Below are 22,298 nucleotides of genomic sequence, written 5' to 3'. Positions count from 1 at the left end.
CAAGGAATCGGGCTCCATTATTTCACCAATAGTTTTGTCATGGCATATGCAGAGTGGTGTGAGGTCCATGACACACAGTACAGTCTGGGCAAACCTCAAATCTGGTTTCTTCCTAAATATGACGACCAAACTCTGAAAACACTTTTAAGCAGGGTGTCACCACCCCTGCAAAATCCAGTCGGACTTGTTTCTCATCAAGGTTGAACAGGGACATGAGTAACAACGTCTAACATCATCGGCCTCCTACCCATATGTCAATGAAATTCTTTCCTAATCCCTAGTCCAACTTTTTTTTATTTCTTTTGTTGCCCATTTAGAGGCCGTCCCCGTTGATGAAACCAACACAAAAGTCCAGAGTTTAACTGCAAAAAACATTTACTAAGAAATGCTCTCACCGTAGTCCCTCTAAGAAGTCATGATTCACTCAGAGCCCTAAAAAAATGACGTTGAATCATTTGAGACCCAGCCATCTAACCAAAACCTACGTTAAGGACTCGGCGTTCTCCAATTAAAATCCAAAAAGGCATCCCTACCTAACCCTAGAAACACCCAAAAGACACTCCAAAGCTAGAGGAGGAAACTGGGAGTCTCTGTCTAAAAAGGAACTAAACCCTCAACCCTAAATCCATGCTCCCTTGATTGGTGGCCTTCTAAGGAAAGTTACATGTTCAACCCCATCCCCATGACGATCCAGAGACATTTACTCGTTTTTTGAAGCAGGGGCAGAGTCATTGAGATGGGTTTGGCTGCATTGCCACTAGGTCTAGTCAGCCAGCAAGATTTCTAGCTTTGAGTTAAATTTGATCCAACCATGTCATTTGGGCACCTTCAATCTGAATTTCAAATAATTATTTGCAAACCTAATTTGGAACTTAATATTTTGGATATATATGTGCAAGTGATATATTTAATATTAGTATTATTTTAATTACCAAATCAATGTCAATCAAGTGAAGCTTATACTTGAGTCGAGCTCACAAATTTAGAATAACAAACAAATGGAGTTCCATTTGAGTTTGAAGTTCAAAATTTTTAAATTGAGTCGAGTCTAACGATCTTGCTGCGCCAACCAAACTAGACTCGGATAGGGGGAGGTAATATAGGCCAGCAGCCAAGACATGTCTTCCATAAAAATTCTGTGACTGATTTTTCAAACAAGAAATTAAATAGGTTCCATAAAAATTCTATTTCTTTTCAGGACCAGGAAACAAGATTGTTCTAGCTAGGCAGACCAAAAAAAATTTAAAAAGGAAAAAGAAAAGGGGAAAAGAGAAAAATATCAAAAAGTGCATTCGCTCGCCAATCCCCAAAAAGGTCGAAGAAATAACCCAGGTGCAGGAACCTTTCCGGGGACTAAACGTAAACTAAGCATATGAAATAAATTAATTAGATTTGGAGAAACGTACTATCTGCAAAGAAAGCACAGGATTAGATTGGATCTATCCTGGCAGCAGCCCATATTGACCAATTGCAATTTCGAAGGCTTGCAATCTTTCGCCCCGAGCAAAACCATTGCGGTCATAAGATGATATTTCATTAATCTCGAGATCAATACATGCCTTAACAAGCTCTTCACCAACGCGTTTAGCAGCTTCCTTCAATTAACAAATGTTGAATAGAATTGAGAATTAGGCAGCAGAAAAATGCAAGACAGTTCTTGGATGGCAAAAACTAAATATGAAAAAAAAAAAAAAAAAAAAAAAAAAAAAAAACATGCATCTTAGGAGCACCTACTGGCCACTACCAAATAAATTTCTAATTTGGGATGGCTAAGATCTACTGTCCATAACCATGGAAATTTTGCGGCTTTTTTTTTTTTTTTTTTTTTCCATACAAATGTCTTAACATCAGAATAGAACTTACACTGGTGGTACAAGAGGGATTCTCACGAATGGACTTCTGCAGGGTGCTTCCATAAAATAGACACTTCTTGTTCTGGTCATCTACCAGCATAGCATACAACTGCTTCTCTGAACAGAATACAGAAAGCCTTGGCTTTGTGTGGGAGCCGTTGAACTAGTCAAGAAAATATAAAAGGTCATGGTTTGAACGGATCAAACACACATACATGTGCTGCTTGAGTAACATAGTTCGCACGCATGTGCTACCTCAATAAGATTAGTCTGACTAGTAGTTCAGTTTTGCTAGAATACAATAAGTGGTTTTGTGAACCAGACAAACCATGAATCAGCTGGCTGATTATAACCCTGCAGAAGCATCTGCTCTCTGTTTGTTTCTATCAATAACACTGAACGGCCTATAAACTGGACAACGAAAAAAAACTCCAAACTGCTAGTTCGGTAGTTCATCTTATGCAATTTGCAGTGGGATGGTTTAAAATTTCCAGGAACTCTCTGGAGTTGTATAGGGTTTCGTAAGTGCAGGGAAAACTTTCATGTGGAATCCTTTTGTGCAATTTATTGGTGTAATAAGGCTCTTTAGGACATGACAGTATGATGTGATTAAATCTTGTTAGATCATAGTGGATTTGATCCATCATGGCAGCCAGGGATGTAGACTTTACAGGCGAACCAAAGACATCGTTCATTATTATTGTCTTTACGTCTCTACTTTGTTATGTTCTTGCACTTTATCTGTGCCAATCTAATACTTTGTATTAGTTCCACACTTCATGCTGCAACATTTAGGGTGGGCTCTGAGGTCAGTCCCATTTCAATTGACTATGAACTACAAGTTATCCACACAATATTATTTATTAGCTACACACAGGTAATTGAACAATAAGGTAGAAAAAACCATGACAAAAATAAAAACATGAGACAATTAAAAATTTTTCAAACTAGTCAGAAAAATTAAAAGATTGACTCCCAGACTCCTAATTAATAGGATTTGGCTGTGTTCTTTGTGTAATCTCCACCATAACCCAATGTCCCAATTGGAACTCACCCCCTGCCACCCCTTGCAGAAAGCAAAAGGGGTTCCAGCATTTTGCAAATAGGTAAGCCTAAGAACATGATAATATAATGCTAAAAGGGGATCACAAGAGATTAGATGTCAGAGCATCAACATTATTTCTTTTATGCTATCTTTGGTAGGAAGGATTGAAAACGAAAAAAAAAAAAAAAGCAAAGTTGAGGGGTCATTTGGTATCACAATTGAAAATTATAGAAATGAAGACTAGAAGCCAAAAACAAAAAAAAACAAAAAACTTAAAATGGAAAACTACCTACCTATTTGGTTAATATTTCCAGAACTAAAACAATAAAAACCTAATTAAACACGTTGATTTTTATCATTCAATCAAATAATAGTTAAAACATATGATTTAAAGAATGAAAATGAAAAATAATATAAATTAAAAATTATTATAAAATTAAAAATTATTATAAAATTAAAAATTATAGTAAAAGAAGAAATTAATTATAACCATTTTGTTTATTTATTATATTTCTTAAACTCACTTTTTAGTACTCCAAGAACAATATTCTTAATACTTTATTTTCATTATATCTGAATCATATTTAAATTAAAATGGTCATTATATTTTAATATTTTTAAAATTGTTTATACAATGATTTAATCAATAAAAGTAAATTATAGATATTAAAGTACTATATCACAATAAATGAAACATAAATCTTGCTTTCAGTTTTTGCCACAATGGCTGAATCGAAACAGAAAACTAGTAGGCTAGTAGCATAAACAAATGTATTGTCATCACCTATTTCTCTATTATACAGCCAAAGAAAAAAAAAATAAAAAAACAAAAAACAAAAAAAGAAACCAGGAATGATACAAAACAGCCCTGGACTTATCCAATGAATGGGTTACATGTACAACATGAGCAGAGGTTGCGTGGTTGATTTTTTATTTTTTATTTTTTTGGGGGAGGGTGGGGGGGGGGGGGGTGTGAAAAAAAAAAAGCCTTTTCCTGAATTTCATCTTTCATCCTTCCCTCTAGACATTATTAGATGTGAGGAGAATGTATAAACTGAAGAACCAACAGGGCTTTTAAGCATCTACAGCTGTTCAAACGCATGCTTAGGCATAACAACAGTACTTCACAACTGGTTTATCCTTGAACCTTTGAAACCCAAAAGCATTGTTGTTTTTGTGAATGACAAACAGATCAAAGTAACCTCACAGAAAGCATCATTGTAAAGGATCTGCACCAACATCATACAGTGTATTTTTACAAAATGTAAAAGGAAGATGCACCTTCTTCATAAATCTTATATTTCGGACTTTTGCACTCTCTCTCCGAGTATTTGCCCTCGACCTTGCCCTAGCTTCAACTACCAACGGCCTCAAAACTAAATCTGCAGGAATATAAGCGAGGAGTGATTAACAAGGATTGCAAAACAAGAATGCTTGGTGGGAACAACAATATGAACAGAGTAAATGGATTCAAAATACATTCTGGCAAAAAATGGAAGAGAAAAAAAAGAACAAAACTTGCAAGAAGCGAACAGTTCCCCCCCCAACTTTTTTTTTTCTTCTCGTACTTTTACTCTGTGTGGGAAGGAAGTTAGAAGAATTCAAGCAGGTCCCGAAGAGAGTAGAAGCCTTGAATTGCAGTGCAGGAACAACAACGAGCTTCATATGCAGTGAACTCAATTATAAATGAACTATCCAAGCAAAGTGAGCAACACACGCCAAAGAAAATTCAGCTTTCCCTGCAAAAATAACATTATACTCTTACAAAGCTTACAAGAACAGATAGTCATTCATTCATTTCATCAAACAATGCATCTACCAATCACAAATTCCACTATAAAACCCACAAGGGCCAAAATCAATACCTGCATATCATAAGAACAACTGTGTACCTCATGCATAGCATGCCACTGTCATCAGGGTTTACATGACTTGATTCGATGTATACTTTATTATTTCATTCTATCAAACCTTTTGGGAGTAAAAAGTGCACCCAAAAAAAAAATATTACTAGAGCCTTGAGCCTTATGGTGCATCTACCTGACCCTGTATTAAGGTGGTTGGATAGTGTATACATAGGTAATTGGTAATTTACAGGCCTTGACCCTGTGGTGCTGATACATGAATGAGTGGCCACCAAAAAAAAACATGAAATAACTTGACAATGAATAAATGCCACATGGCAGAAATCTAGAGATCAGGGAGGATAATCTATGCAATAGCAAATTGCAAAACCCACCCTTGAGGTTTCTAATACTGACAGTATCTCCCTTGAAATTTTTGAATATGTGCTTACCTCCCTTAAAATTTTAATACCATTTGCAAGTACCTATGTGTATGCATTGGCAGGCAAACAAAAGGCCATGACTTGATGATATAATCGAATATACTTATATTTTGAATTTTTTTGCTTTAAAAAATATGTAATGGCATAAAATTTAAAAATATATATATTAAGAAAAATAAATAAAAGGAGAATCACTAACTCGTATTTGAAACACATGCGCGCGCGCACACACACATTTTCAATGACAAATATAAGAAGTTACCAAAATTTAAAATTTTGAAGATTCACATTTAGATATCATTTAAAAATAAAAGCCTATGATATAGTAAATTTTATCCTATATCGGAATGAAACAATAAATTTTCTTTGTACAACAACAAAAAACCAAGCCTTAGTCCCACTAAGTGAGGTCGGTTATATGAATCATTTTCCGCCAATTTTTGCGATTATGGACCATTTCTTTTGATAGATTCAAGGATATTAAATTCTTACTCACTATCTCCTCCCAAATTATTTTAGGTCTACCCCTACCCCTTCTACTGCCCCCCACGGTAACTAAGTCACTCTTCCTCACAGATGCACTATGTGGCCTACGTTGCAAGTGTCCATACCATCTAAGTCGTCCCTCCCTTATCTTATCTTTTATAGGAGTTACACCTAACTTACCACAAATATGTTCATTTCTTAATTTATCTTTCAATATTATACCACTCATCCATCTAAGCATTCTCATCTTGGCAACTTTTACTTTTTGGATATTATGTTTCTTCATCGCTCAACATTCCAATCCATATAACATAGCTGGTCTTATAGCTGTCTTATAAAACTTCCCTTTCAATTTTAAGGGTATTCTACGATCACAGAGCACACTTGAAGCACTTCTCCATTTTACCCAACCTGCTTTAACTCTATGCATTACATCATCTTCAATTTCTCCTTCAGCGTGCATAATAGATCTAAGGTATCGAAATCTACAAGTGCTATTTATTTCTTCATCATCAAGTTTAACTTTGTCTCCAATATTCCTCTTATCATTACTAAAATTACATTTCATATATTCTGTCTTATTTCTACTTATCCTAAAACCTTTAAAATCCAAAACTTCTCTCCATAATTCTAACTCAGCCTCTACTTCGTCTCTAATTTCGTCAATTAATACAATATCATTTGCAAACAACATACACCATGCAACCTATTTTTGAATACTTTTAGTCAATTGGTTCATCACTAAAGCAAAAAGATAAGGACTCAAAACCAATCCTTTATGTACACCTATGGTGATTGGAAATTCTCTAGTGTCTCCATCTATAGTCCTTACTCCATCGTACATACCCTTAATGACATCCATATACCTACTACATACACCATTTTTTTTCTAAAACCCACCATAGAACTTCCCTAGGTATCCTATCATATGCAAGTCTCTCTTCTTTTCCCTAAACTTTTCCATTAATCTTCTTAAAAGATAAATAGTTTTTATGGTAGATCTCCTAAAAATAAAACCAAATTGATTTTCTAAGACCTTCGTTTCTAACCTTAATCTTTGTTCAACTACCCTTTCCCATAGTTTCATCGTATGACTCATAAGTTTAATTCCACGATAGTTATTACAATTTTGAATATCTCTTTTATTTTTGTATATAGGTATTAAAGTGTTTTTCCTCCATTCATCTGGCATTTTCTTAGTTTTTACAATTGTATTAAATAAAATACTTGACTATATAATTTCGTTATCACCTATCACCTAAGCATTTCCAAACTTCAATTGGGATGTTATCTGATCCCATAGCTTTCCCATTTTTCATCTTTTTTAGTGCAAACTTAACTTCGTTAACTCTAATTTTGCGAATAAATCTCATATTTTTAGTCTTTTCCTCATTTAACAATTCTAAGTTTAAGCCTTCTATTTGGTTTTCATTAAACAACTTACTAAAGTAAGTTCGCCATCTTTCTTTAATGTCTTCGTCCTTAACCAAGACAATATCATCCTCACTTTTTATACATGTGAACCTTGCCGCCTCGATGTTTGCCACAATGGCATACTTGCCCCATTGAGACTGCAGCTTCAACACTGACTATGGACTAAAGAGTCAATAAAAACATTTTCCCCTAAAAAGTAGCAAAATTAATCAGTGTGACAAATTTGAAACATTATGATTCATTCCATATGGTTGCAAACCATGAAGAAAAAGGAGAAAAATGCAGTGGAAATTTTTTTTTTTGGAAAAGAAGGTAGGGGCAGGAGGTTGAACTATCACAACTCCAAGCATCATCCCCTTCAAAACTATTTCATTAATTTCTACCAAACCATTCTTCAGAACAGGATCAAGTAACTAACTAGCGAAAAAAAAGTGGGGGGGGGGGGGGGGTTACACCTATAAAATGTTGCAGGTGAAGGTCCACAGCTATGATTCCGGCAGCACGGCCCATACTCCCCAGAATGGCAGTGTCTGAGCTTGTAATGATTTATCATCATTACCAACAGTAACAGAATTTTGATCAGGATTCCTTCACAACTGGGATGATTATTGGGGCAAGGAGGTCATCCACAGCCCCAATCGTCACTAACACAATCTCACCTCTTCTCACTTGTCCTTGAGGGTTATTCAGTAGCATTGTTGGAATATTTCTTTCAGAAAGTATATCTCGTCTCCCAGCCCCAAATTCTTGAGGATCAACACTATTCAATTGTGGCGTCCTCAAACTGCCCAGATTCTCTTGCTAGCTGAATAAATTTCTCCCTAGAAAGTTGAGTAAAATCAAGTTGTCCAGTTTTTCTTCCTGTAGAAGTGGCAAGATTGCTAAGATCCAAACATAGCTTTGAAGATTGAGTTCAACAAAACCTAGCCTTGACGATCAAAACCAGCCTTGGTGCAATAGTCTTGAAACTGTATTGTCAAGTTAGAAATCAACTGTTGATCGAATAGTTGAATCAAGAATTGAAAATCAATTGGTTAAAGTTGGTCTAGAGTGCGATTGATCAATAGTTTTAGCATATTAGGTGAAAGGGTTAAATGGGCTGATGGACCAAAGGGTAGATCAATTTCAACTCATTTAATTTTTGGATATAAATTGATCAACAATTTAAGACTCATATGGTTTCACGGTTTCGTTGCCATCTAAGTGGCTAAGTCCTAGCCATTGGCTTAGTCTATGGTTAAGACATAGACTCTCAGTCTCACCGGTCCCACGCTGGTGAGTGAGCAACTGTAAATAGACAGTAGAGCATCAAACAAGTGATCTATGAGTGACCCAAGCACACCTCAAACTGATGTAACAGTGTGTTTGGCTCCTGAAATCCAGGACCCTTCCTGGCATCACATTCCCAAGAATGTGATTGTCAGAATTTGAATGGGCAAGAATTTGGGATTGATGCATAATAGATTCCTTGGAATTTGATGTGATTTCTAGATCATCGAATTTGATTCACAAAGTAGATTCCTGGGAATGTCGCCATAAATATCCAAAATACCCCTTGTTCGCAGACATCAGTTAAGCTAAAAAATAGGTTTTGGTTGGCTGCTAAGAAAATGCGAAGAAGTACAAAATGAAAATGAAATATAAGATAACATAATCACACCAATAATGACGCAGAGCTCATAACAAATCATGAATTAAACAAGGACCTAAAATTGATTCAACTAAATAACTAATCATCAAGTAGAGAAACAAGTCGAATTGATGTATTTAAGAGCTGAGAAGATGAAGAATGTAGTGGAAATCGAGTATAAGATGCACAGCAAAATATGTAAATTGCAGCAAACGATGAAGCACCAAGACACAATTTATGCACAACCAATATATAGGAAAGCAAATAAATAAAACAACACGAGAATATACGTGGTTCGGCAAAGCCTACATCCACGGGAGCAATCAGCACAAGAATTTTACTATGAAAATGAAAGTACATAATACACTTGATACAATGAACTTTCTTTTGTCAAAATATGCCCAGAAGAATATATATAACAACCCCTCGGAGGCTTCCCTCCAAATACCCAACCGTCCCAACTTTCTTATTCAAAATTTGAATTCTTTCTCGCAGCCCAGAGCGCACTCGTCGACGAGAAAGAGAGGTCCACTCATAGACTAGTGAGACCCACTCGTTGACGAGTCTTTGAATTTTTTATTTTCCTACTCTCGGTATCTCGAAACTTTTGCATTTTTTCGGGCTCTCGGTATCTACTCATCGACAAGTGAGGCACACTCGTTGACAAGTCACTGCTGCACTGCACAAGACTTCAACACATATACTTTTCATCTTTTGTCTATGAGCCCCACTAAGTATAAGTCACACACAAATACAACAATCTCCACCTTGGCAATTATACGCCCCTTAGGAGAGCCCGAAAAATATATCTGATTGCTCCACCTTGAACTTAGAACATTCGGTTGGGTTTGTCTCCCTTCTAGCACTTGGAGACATGGAGTAAGTTCAAGCAATGCTTGAACTTTTCACTAGTGACCGTTTTTGTCAAAATATCTGCTGTGTTTTCAGATGTATGAACCTTTTCCAATATAAGTTCACCCAAAGTAATCAATTCCCGAACCCTATGGAACCTCACATCAATATGCTTGGTTCTAGCATGGTACACTTGATTCTTTGCTAAGTAAATACCACTCTAACTGTCACAATATAGCACAACCCCGTCTTGATGTAAGCCCGGCTCTTTGACCAAACCGGTAAGCCATAAGGCTTCCTTTGCAGCTTTGGCAGCTACCATATATTCAGCTTCAGTTGTGGACACTGCCACAAGAGATTGAACCATGGATCTCCAACATATAGGTCCTCCTACAAGGGTAAAAACATAACCCGTTGTAAACATTTTGTCATCCATATCTCCTGCATAATCAGTATCTACAAAGCCCACAACTGAAGGACCATCCTGTTACTTGTCAAACATGATGTCATAGTCCGATGTACCCCGTAAATATCTAAAAATCCACTTAACGGCTTCCCACTATTGTCTACCTAGATTAGAAAGAAACTTACTCACCACACTCACAACATGTGCCAAGTCTAGCCTTGTACACACCATGGCATACATTAAACTCTCCATAGCACCAGCATAGGGGACCTTTGACATGTCCCGAATATCATCATCCATACTTGGGCAATTTGTAGTAGACAACTTTAAATGACTCGTTAGAGGTGTACACACCGGTTTTGCATCAACCATGCTAAACCTCTCCAATACCTTCTCCACATAACCACCCTGAGATAAGCATAACCTCCCTGCAGTTTTGTTCCTACCAATCTCCATCCCAAGTATCTTCTTGGTTGAACCAAGATCTTTCATATCAAACTCTTTATGCAACAGTTCCTTTAACTGATTTACCTCAATTAAATCTTTGCAGCTATCAACATGTCATCAACATACAACAACAAGAAAATAAGAGAACCATCATCAAGTTTGTTCACATACACGCAACAGTCATACTCACATCTTTTGTAGTCAATTTTGATCATATAAGAATCAAATCTTTTATACCATTGCCTTGGAGACTATTTCAACCCGTAAAGAGATTTTTTCAACTTGCAAACTAAGTTTTCTTTCCCTGATTCACTGAATCCTTCCGACTGTACCATATAAATTCGTTCCTCCAAGTCACCGTGAAGAAATGACTTCTTCACATCTATTTGTTCCAAATGAAGATCATAATGAGCTACCAACCCCAACACTATCCTAATAGAACCACAGGTTAAAAAATCTCATCATAGTTTATTCCCTTCTTCTGTGCGTACCATTTTGCCACTAACTATGCCTTAAATTCTTCTCCTTCCTTTTCTGCAATTGTTTCCTTCTTCCTATATACCCATTTGCAACCTATCGGTCTCTTCTCATCTGAAAGTTCCACCAAATCCCAAGTTTGATTTTTATGTAATGATTTCATCTCCTCAATCATTGCACTCATCCATCTACCTTTTTCATGGTCGTACACTGCTCTTGAAATATAGTTGGATCGTTGCAACTAGCAAGAAAAGCATAAGATACTAACTCTTCAAATTCATACCTTGGTAATGGTCTAATAGTGCATCTGGATCTCCGTATAGGAACATTGTCAACTTTCTGGTTTCCCGAGCTAGAACTCCCTGCAATCAAAGGACCATGATAATTGTCGTTGCCCTGAGCTTCCAACTCCACCTGCACAACATGTTCATCTCTACCCCAGTTTTCTGGCTCTTGCTTCTTTTCATCACAATCTTGAGTACATTCCCCCGTAACTTTCTCATCAAAAACTACATCTCTACTGATCACCACTTTGTTTGCCTCTGGTACCCACAGCTTGTACCCCCCCCACACCCTTTTAATATCCCAAAAAGATGCAACGTCTAGATTTTGGGTCAAGCTTTGATCTCTCCTCACTAAACACGTGAACATAGGCTGAACACCCGAATACCTTCAATTCGGAGTAGTAAACTGCATTTCCCGTCCACACATCTTCTGCCACTTTACCCTCTAGTGATGCCCTTGATAATCGGTTTATCAGAAAACAAGTCATACTAACTGTTTCGACCCAAAAGTTCTTCAATAGCCCTGTATTAAGCCTGAAATACTAAACTCTTTCAGCTAGAGTTCGGTTCATCCTTTTAGCCACACTATTTTGCTAAGATGTCCGGTGAACGGTAAAGTGTCTCTTAATGCCCTGCTTCTTACAAAACTCCATGAACCTAGAATTAGCATACTCGGTCCCATTGTCTGACCTTAGACATTTGATTCTCCTCCCTGTCTGGTTTTCCATTTCATCTTTCCACAACTTGAACCTGACAAACGTATCAGACTTATGCTGCATGAAGTATACCTAAACTTTCCGTGAGTAGTTGTCAACAAAACTCACATAATACACATGTCCACCTCTTGATGTTACTCTAACCGGACCCCAAACATCGAAATGCACATAATCAAGAATACATTTTGTCTTGTGAACAGTTAATTCGAATTTTGCCCTGTTTTGTTTTCCAAGAACACAAATCTTGCAAAAATCCAGCTTACATGTTTTTATACCCTTCAAGAGTTTTCTCTTTTGTAGTTCTTTCATACCATGTTCTCCCATATGCCCGAGACACATATGCCACAAGATAGTTTCATCAGATTCAATATCTACGGCTGCAGCTCCACTTACAATAGTAGCTCCCTGCAGTGTATAAATATTCTCATCTAACTTTTGCCCTTTCATCACCATCGGATTACCTTTCCACATTTTCATAACCACACCATCGGACTTGTAATTGAAACCATTACAATCCAAGGTGACAAGTGAAATCAAACTCTTCCTTAACTCCGGTATGTGTCTTACATTACTCAAGGTTCTTACATCACCATCAAACATTTTTATTTTAATATTTCCTATGTCAATGATCTTACAAGAAACATCATTACCTATAAGAACTGAACCTGAATTTACCAACTTGTAGGTGCTGAACAACTCCTTGTTTGGAGTCATATGATAAGAACATGTCGAATCAAGTATCCATGACTCCGTAAGGTGATCCAACCCCGACAAAACCGAAAGAATATCACCATCACTGCAAACTAAATCTCCTTCTTGAACCACATTCTCTGATTTTGAAGTCCCCTCATACTTTTTAGCATTTCCTTTCTTCCAATCTGAACACTCCGGTTAAACATGCCCCTTTTTACCGCATTTATAACATCAGATATCCTTTTTCTTCTTAGATTAAGAACAAGATTTTTGACTTGATCCACTTTTGAGCTTTCCTTTGCCATGTTCATTGTTACCTTTCACCACAAGTCATTCTCCTTCATCACATATTTTCAACCTTTGATAAAAATTCAATATGGCACTTGTCACATCTTCTAAATTAAGAGTCTCTTTTCCCTATGTAAGGGTGGTAACTAAATTTTCATAAGTATGAGTTGCTGGCAAAGAATTTAATAACATAAAAAGAATTATCATCTGCATCAAATTTAACATCAACCCGCATCAAATCACTTATGATTTAATTAAAGACATTGATACGTTGATTTAAGTTCGAACCATAAACCATCTTATGCCAATAAAGACGCAGCTTAAGAAATAGTTTATTAGAAAATGATTTGAACATGTACCGGCTTTCTAACTTTCGCCACACAGCCGTTGGAGAATCCTCTTCCATCACATGATAGAGAATTTCATCGGCCAAACACAAGTGTATTGTAGAAACAGCCTTTGCCTCCAATTCGCCTCATTCATTCCATCCGGTTGAACACCATGTAGAGCCTTCACCATACCTTGTTGCACAAGTATATCCTTAACTCTACTCTGTCACAAACCAAAATATCCGGTTCCATCGAATTTGACAACATCAAATCTTGCAAAAAAAGATCCCGACGCCATGACAACAATGCTCTGATACCAATTTGTTGTTGAAATCGAGTATAGGATGCACAGCGAAATATGTAAATTGCAGCAAACGATGAAGCACCAAGACACAATTTATTCACAACCAATATATATGAAAGAAAATAAATAAAATAACATGAAAATATACGTGATTCGGCAAAGCCTACATCCACAGGAACAATCGGCACAAGAATTTCACTATGAAAATGAAAGTACACAATACACTTGATACAATGATCTCTCTTTTGTTAAAATATGCCCAAAAGAACAAAAATAACAACCCCTCAGAGGCTTCCCACCAAATACTCAACCGTCCCAACATTCCTATTCAAAATTTGAATTTTTCCTCACAACGCAAAGCGCACTAGTCGACAAGTTGGGAACTCGTCGACGAGAAAGACAGGTCCACTCGTCAACTAGTGAGACTCACTCATTGACGAGTCTTTGAATTTTTGATTTTCCTACTTTTGATATCTCAGAAGTTCTGCATTTTTTCGAGCTCTTGGTATCTACTTGTCGATGAGAGAGGCACACTCATCGACGAGTCACTGCTGCATTGTACAACAGATATGTTTTTCATCTTTTGTCTATTGAGTCCCACTAAGTATAAGAGTCACACACAAATACACACAAATACAACAAAGAACAATAATAATAATAATAATAAAGAAGCCTCAAAACACAACAACTCTCTCCAGGTCATGTTGAAAAAGTTTCCTTTTTTATGGCAAAAAGCAACATATTAAAGTAAATTCAAAACCTCTTTTCTTTCCTCCATTTTTATGTTTTCTATTTCACTTAATTTCTTGCACTCCCTGCAACCAAACAAAACCTAAATGAACTAACTTTACCTACTAGGAAGTTCCAAAAATGAGCTCTGTAATCCCAATGACTCGACCACCGTAAACAGCCATTAACGACCAAACTGAGCTGAATTCCCCAGAAAATCGACTGATACCGCGCCTGGAAAAGAGATTCATGGCTTCTGTCATGGAGATCGGAATAGCGTTCTGACGAAACGAGTGAGAAGTTGGGCGGTGAGGATTTAAGTTCGTTACAAGATCATCCCGACTCCGTTCGAATCGAAAAAAAAAAGATGATTCTAGAGTACAGGAGGTCGATTCACTCACAGTTGATCGCAGCACGTCGGAGAAGGCGGTAGGAGCTGCAGCTGGATGGAGTTTCTAGGGTTCCGACATGCGAATGGAGCAGTACTTTTGCATTTACATGTTCATGAAACAATTAATAATTTATAAAATGAGGTAAGTCCTCTATAATCAATCAAGCTCTATTTCAAAAATATATTAAAATTCTTTTTTAAACTCTGCATTTAAAAACATAATTTCTCATTCTTAAATTATTTTTTAAAACAATAATCCTACACTGTTGCTTTTAGTTGGTTGTTTAAATTTTTAGATAGCTAATTTAGATATAACATTAATTTAATAAATTAAGTTGGAAAATTTTTTCAGTTAAGTAGAATATGTTCCAAAAATTGAACTTGTAAATAAATTGGACACTCATTACAACTAATTGACATAAAGCAAACAACTTAATTAAGTTATTATTTTAAAAAATTTAAAATATATGAAAAATAAATAAAGAATACTAATAATTCAGTAAAATACTTAAATAATTATACTGTTCCAAAATATTAGTTACATAAAATTTTTATACAAATTAAATAACCAAATATATCTTTAAAAAATAAAATCTTGTTTAAAAAAACAGCTCGGATCACTTAGTTGGTTAACTTGTGGTTTGCTTTCTGATTTTAGTAATATAGTAATTTGGATAAAAATTTAAAAAAAATCAGTGAATTTGTTCAATCAGAGTCAACTAATTAACATAAAATTGAGTTTTCTTTATTCATTTAGCATTCATATTTTACACACAAAAGAACTAACATTTAACTTTATAATTTTAATTTATGAAATATGTATTTGAAATTTTAGTTTACATTTTTTAACATTATATTTGATAGGTTACTTGAATTTTAAAAAAAATTGAATTATATTTTATTTGTTTTATAACGTGTTAGTCATTAATTTTTTTTATGAAAATTGCATCTAAAAATACTTTTTAACATTATAATTATTAAATATTTTATAATTTGTTAATATTGTTGGTTTTACCGTGATCCCAAGAGGGGGTGAATTGGTATTTTAAAATTGATGGTCAATACCCTAATAGTAGTATTTTCACAATCTTAAAGTCAATCTAGTGCAAGTAAAATAAATTAATTATAATATGCAGTAGAAATTAAATAGTACAATTTAATCAACCAAACATGCATCAGAAAGCAGTAGAAAGTAAGTAACACCCAAAAGTGTTATCGAGGTTCAACAAATTGTTTACGTCCCCTGTAATACTCTAACCCCAAAAGGGTCTGGGATATTTACTTTTTACCATTAATTTACAGCGGAAATAAATAAACTCAATTATTATTAAACCAGAGCGCAAATTATTTATATTACAATCACTTATTTCAAAAGAAGAAAAATTACATAAACATAAATATCTAACATCATACTAATATTTCTAATCAACCTTTATTTTTCTATTTTAGTCTCACCCACATGCTTGCTATGTCTGATTTCTGATATGTCATTCAGAATTATCTGAAATGTAAAATATGATTGGGATGAGACGATACTCAGTAAGTAAATAAGATTATTATTAGTACGTGGCCAAAATGTGCTTTTAAAATTTCGTAAAACAATATTTAATATAATAACTTCAAAACTGCTTCTAAAATAAATGTAAATTTAAAAATTTATGCATAAAATTTTTACGATCAATTATAACGGTAAAATTTAATAATCATACACTGTGACTGTTAAATTTAACTTTTAACTTTAAAACTGTAAAAATATTTAATTATTTACATAAAAATATTTTTCCCTATACGTTTCCTTTAGATCGTCATTTAGGCACAAGAATAACCATTTTCACATAAACATATATTTTTCCTTCAAATCATTAATAACTTTATATACGTAATTAAATATGTATAGACATATATTGTAAAAACCACCATTAGGTCTGTTTGTCGTAAGTCATGTTTACCCCCATGACTGGGTTGTGCGGTCCGAAGACTGGACTTAACTGGCTGGCCGACCAAACTAAATCAACGTACGTAAACATTAAGTGAAATTTTCCTTATTAAGTTCTGGTCCGAAATCAGGTGTGCACTCAGGAGAAATTCATTAACATAAATAACCACTCTGTAAACAGTGTGAGTGCACTCTAATCCGTTTAAATTTTAAGTCGCGGTACCGAGCATCTGTAATTTTGAACTTCCTTTGTCATAAGGGGTTTTAAAACCATCTTATTATAATTTATGTAATTTAAAATAATCTCGTGAAAATCTCATCTTTACTCATATTTTCATAAAAATATGCAACGTGAAAATAAACTCATGCCACACAATTTTTGTGTTAAAATTATATATAATTTTTTTTAATAGAAAAAAATACTGAAAATTTACCCGAGAGGATTAGAATATTTCTTAACTCAAAAATAAATGCAAGTATATTAAAGATAGAATTATTATAATTAAATATGCGTAAAAAAATAAACTCATGGAAATTTTATGGAACTAACTAACATAATTGAAATTTACTTACAAAATAAACTCGGGTATGAATTTTAAATAAAAAAAACTAACATAATTAAATTTACTTACCTCTTCTTTTACCTTGCGTTACGAACACAATGACTATCTCTAAGAAATGAGATCGGAAAGAATGGATGAGTGAGAACTTACTCAAAAATTCTCTCTCTACCACTAATTCTTTCACTCACTAATCTTTCTTTTCCTTTGAAATTTTTTGTAAAAAATGAAGATTGAGAGCTTCCTATTTATAGAAAAATTTTGGAGAAGAAGTGGAATTTGTAAAAGTGTAGGGAGATAGGTGAAATTATAATTTTTTTAAAATAAAATAATGGGCATGGGATGGGCTAGGTATGGGTTGAGTATGAGATAAGGATGGAGGCCATGTGAGAGTGCTTGCCACCATTCCCATTAAATAAATTTTTAATTAATTACTTACTTAATTAATTAATTAATTAGTTAATTAATTACTTTATTATTTTATTTTTTTAAATCATTATTATCATTATTATTACTTTTAAGCTATGTTTTAGTATTTATTTTTTGTTTTTTTTTAAAGAATTAAATTTGAATTTTGAAAACTCATGTGGACCCTACATAGTCTTGTGGGCCCCACACAACTTCGAGACCTAAATGGTTTCTACGTAACTCCAATAATTCTTATACGGTTTTATGAGCACTACATAACGTCGGGGATTCATGTGTATCCCACACGATTTCGGGACTCATATGGGCCCCACATATGATACCTATATTATTATTATCTTACTATGTATTTTTACAAATTATATATGTCAAAACACTATTTTATGTATATGTATTTATTTACGTGTACAAACAGTGTCTATCCTATTTATCTTATGAAATTTCATTTTGACCAGGCCGACCTCCAGGGAGCGATTGAGCTGCAATAGTCTCTGAGCACTCACTAAGACAAGATCTTTCTTAGGCATCAAACATGGAATTAAGGATCCTACAGAAAAACAATTCTGTATTGACATTAACTTAATGACCATTTTTATTATTTTATTATTATTGTGCTTTAATCGTATATATATTTCTGAGTCATCACATCCCCGCCTTGGCTAGCAAGTACAAGAATTATCACTATAATACTCACTTAAGCGAGTGGAGTGGCACCTAAATAATCAGGTCAATTAGCATAGGGCTGACCTCAACCTTTACACACAATCCTTACCGAGTTGGATTACTGCCCCCTCAGGCCACGCTTAGAATACAACAATATTTTTCTTAATAAGATTGATACATTGATTATACTTTAATGTAAAATAGATATGTACCCACTACGTGCAATCACATGCACATCAACAATATGGATATAATATAAGCTCAATGATGCAAATAGTTGTGCAAACAACACTCAATAGGGTATGATCAATGGAATGCTCAAGAGTGTTCAATACAAACAATATTTTTGAAACTAGGTAAAGAAAATTTCAATAACCAATCAAGATTTCAAAGATATCAATCAGATATTCAAACTAGCTCAAGAAAATTTTCTTCAATGATATAAGCATACTACTAGTTTGAAATATATTTTGACTTATTGAAAATATTTTTGTACAACAAAAATCAAAGCTATGGAAGTCTTGCAACAACTATGCAAAGACCCCTAAGCTTGCTAGTCTATTCCAACAAAGATTTATAATATGAAATCAGTGGGATAAAACTAAGTCAAACTCCCCAAAAATAATATCAACAATCACTCAAGCAAAGAGAGTTTTAGCACTATCTAGCAATCACAAGCACACTCTATAAGCTCTCACAATCTCAGAATGTATCAAGGGAATGAGAATTTAAGAGTATTTGGACAATATGAGTTTTACAAAAGAGAGGATTCTTGGCTAATGATTTTTGCTAATTTGTTACTAATCCTCACAAATGAGTCTATATTTATAAGTAAGGTAAAAATTATAACGGTTTGAGACCTATTGGACATTCTTAGAAAAGTTCCAAAGTGTTTAGGAAGTATTAACCCTTATTAACCCGTATTTACCTCAATTAAAATATTTTTAACCCGGCAAGGTTCAGGTAGCTGAACAAAGGTTCGGTTGCCCGAACAGACACATTTTAAAAAGGTCTTTAAATCAGTTCGGCAGCTCGAGTCCAAGTTTGGTGACCTGAACAAAAGTCAGAAACATTTGTTCGGAATTTCATGTGCCCGCTCCTAGGTTCAGTAGCCTGAACGCATGTGTTTGATTGCCCGAAGCCTATTTTGAACTAAATTTCTCAGTAGCCCGAGTTGGTGAGGGATACCTTTCAGATGGTTCGAGCGCCCGTGAAAGGTATGCACAAAAATGATTTGGTCGCCCGATAGTTAGGTCAATTGTTGACTTTTCAACAATTCGGACGCTCGAGGAGTTTTGAACTCTTAGGGTTCGGTCACCCGAGCTCTCTCAAACTCCCCAATAATATTCAATTAACTGCATTTTTAACACTCCTGAATTTTATATGATATATGTGCATGAGTATTGGGAGCTAAAGTCATACTAGGGTCTTATTGAGCTTACCATGTATCCTATATGCATGATATGCAGGCCCTAGTTACTATTATAAACTCACATTACATTAATTGAATTTACAATATGAAATGAAATCTTTAGGGTCTTTATATCTTAGTTCAAATGTCATTCCTTGAGATGCTCATTTAAGCCTGTATATACACTTGAAAATTATCAAATACCTAAGTATTTGTCATTATCAAAATCGGATCTGACCTATAAGGTCAACAAATATTTTTTCACGTATTTTTAAATTTTAAAATGATAATTTAATTATTTTGTCATGTTAATGTCATTTGGTTGATGTAAAGCAATTGAACTGGTAGGCCATTCAATTTAAGAGAATCAGTTAGGTTTTCAATTTGTTTATTTAGTTTTTCAAGACATTATACTTTCCTATCTTTTAATTTAATTTATTAAATTTATTTTATTTTAAAATAGTGCTTTAGTAAGCATAAAAATTTTATTTTTTTAACATATACTTAACGATTGACTAACGGTTAACTAGTTGAATGTTCATTTTGTCGGTAGATTTCAACCAAACAAGTTTTTTTTTTTTGGCAATTTTCAAAATCTCAAGGGGTGAAGTGTCATATTTTTAAAAAGTTTAATTTGAATTTTAACCATATAAAAAAATAAGACAATAATAAGTAATTCAAAGCAATGTAAGTTATGAGAAATTCAACAATCACTAATTCAAATGTCAATCTCCTAAAAAAAAAAAAAAGATCAACTTAGCTGCTCAAAACACAATTTAAAGAATTTACTTCAACAAAAAATTTTCAAATTCTCAATCAATTGCTTACATGATAGCATACAAAGGATTACTTCGTACCAATTTAATCAGTTATCTTTTAGAAAATTTTCCAAAAACTTCTCAAAGTTATCCATATTTTAATTTTTACACTTTTACATAAGCACATATTACAATATTAGAGATATCTACTGGTAGTAGATATAGTGTGACCATCTAAAGATACATGTTGTAGTAGGTATTATTTAAAGATACATCTCCTTCCATAAGAGAATAAGAGAACCGTTTGTCTCGTCTCGCTATCAATGTGTCAATAGAATGAGACTATTGCGAGTAAACTTATCTTGAAGATTGACATTTGTTGATATCACTTGTACATGAGGAGGCAATATTATCTTTAAAAAAAGTCAAACTAATAAATTAATGAGAGATCAAAACCTTTCATTATTTTTGTACTCAAGGGGCCAAGTAGAGTGCAAACAATATTATAGAATTTAATTCGAAACAATAATTTCAGCACAAGAACATAACAAATTAATTAAGCGAAGATTTTACAGAATTACAACATAAAAAGAAAGTAATATAGTATATGAGACCTTGGTAAAGTTAGTCCAATTTGGAAAATAATGTAATTAATTTAAAATTTAGATAAACATGGCTTCAATTCTAATTTTTGGAAAAGTCTCAAAAAAACCCCAAAAATATTTTTTTATTAACAGAATGAACCTTTTACTAATTGACTGTTAGTTAATCGTTTAGTATTTGGGAAAAGATAATTTGTCCATGATAAAATGATATTTTAAAATAAAAAATAATTTAATAAATTATATTAAAATTTTGGTCAGTATAATGTTTCGAAAACTAAGTAAGTAAATTGAGAGCCTAATTGATTCTTGAATTAACCAATTCAACTAGTCCCTTTAGGATCAACCAATTGACATTAGAATAACAAAAAAATTTTGAAATTAGGATAGCTTCCCAAGAAGGGGGTGAATTGGGAATTTAAAAACTTTCTTTTTAATTCCTTTTAAGAATACTTAACTTCTTTTATTGTTTATCTAATTCTTTTACTTGTTTGTTTAATTTGTCAAACAATAACTTGGTTTCTTTTATAAAATCAACAACACAAGCACTTAAACAACTAAATCACCAATCAACCTTTCAATTAACCACACTATCCAAACTAACCAAACACAATTTGAAGGCAAACAACCAAACCAAAATTAAGATATATAGTAGTAAGAAATTAGGATGGTTGTTTGTTTATGTATGCCTTATAAATATGAATCAAGCCTTGTAGTTGAATGGTATGCTTGTTAAAATAAATTTACTTCTTTTATATGATTTACAATCACACATCCACACTCTTCCCAAAATTCAGAATTCAAATAAACTCTTAGTTAATTTTCTTTAGGTGTTTTAATCAAGTAACGTACTCCCGTATGATTTCCGCAAAGTATGGTTTAACCAACGTACTCCCTTTCGGTTTCCGCAACCCAAAACAAAATTAAACTTTAAGTTTGTTTGATTTCCAAATAAACGTAGTGTATATGATTTCAAATTTAAACCATCCACGCAATATAAATATGCTGAAAATAAAGAGTAAGGGAAAGAGAGAGTGAGACAGGATTTTACGAGGTTCGGCTTCAACACAACCTACGTCCTCGCCTTTGGCAAAACCACCAAAGGATTCACTAAACCTGTTCCTTTACCGGGTGGAACAATACCTTTATACACTCCTTCAGAAGGCTAGAGTAGCACCTCTCTAAGCGATAATCTCTCGCCTAGCCAACGATCCAGCAAACCTGGAATCGTCACAATCTACAAGAATATAATATAAATTCTGCGTACAAAAAATACTCCCAAAATTTAGAG

The 22,298-nt window shown here is 34.0% G+C and overlaps 1 protein-coding gene across 9 annotated transcripts; it reads right to left on the bottom strand.

Moving 5' to 3' along the window:
• Positions 1-1,146: 1,146 nt before the first annotated feature.
• Positions 1,147-14,830, bottom strand: LOC131144636 (uncharacterized). 9 transcript variants are annotated; one of them, XM_058093387.1, is made up of 7 exons: positions 14,662-14,806; positions 14,383-14,541; positions 13,258-13,450; positions 4,467-4,637; positions 4,180-4,280; positions 1,864-2,016; positions 1,147-1,595 (listed from the first exon to the last, which is right to left on the bottom strand). In XM_058093387.1, exons 4-7 carry the CDS (start codon positions 4,561-4,563, stop codon positions 1,440-1,442), a joined length of 507 nt encoding a protein of 168 aa, XP_057949370.1. In that variant the 5' UTR covers positions 4,564-4,637; positions 13,258-13,450; positions 14,383-14,541; positions 14,662-14,806; the 3' UTR covers positions 1,147-1,439. The 9 variants fall into 9 exon arrangements, with proteins under 9 accessions (XP_057949370.1, XP_057949373.1, XP_057949369.1 ...); XM_058093390.1 differs by having other exon boundaries at positions 14,383-14,494; positions 14,662-14,778; XM_058093386.1 differs by lacking the exon at positions 13,258-13,450 and having other exon boundaries at positions 14,662-14,830.
• Positions 14,831-22,298: the final 7,468 nt, after the last annotated feature.

Source organism: Malania oleifera, chromosome 12, assembly GCF_029873635.1.
Source record: "Malania oleifera isolate guangnan ecotype guangnan chromosome 12, ASM2987363v1, whole genome shotgun sequence".
Classification (NCBI taxonomy): Eukaryota; Viridiplantae; Streptophyta; class Magnoliopsida; order Santalales; family Ximeniaceae; genus Malania; species Malania oleifera.
Note: the sequence above shows the minus strand (reverse complement) of the source record. Positions and strands in the feature narration are given on the sequence as shown.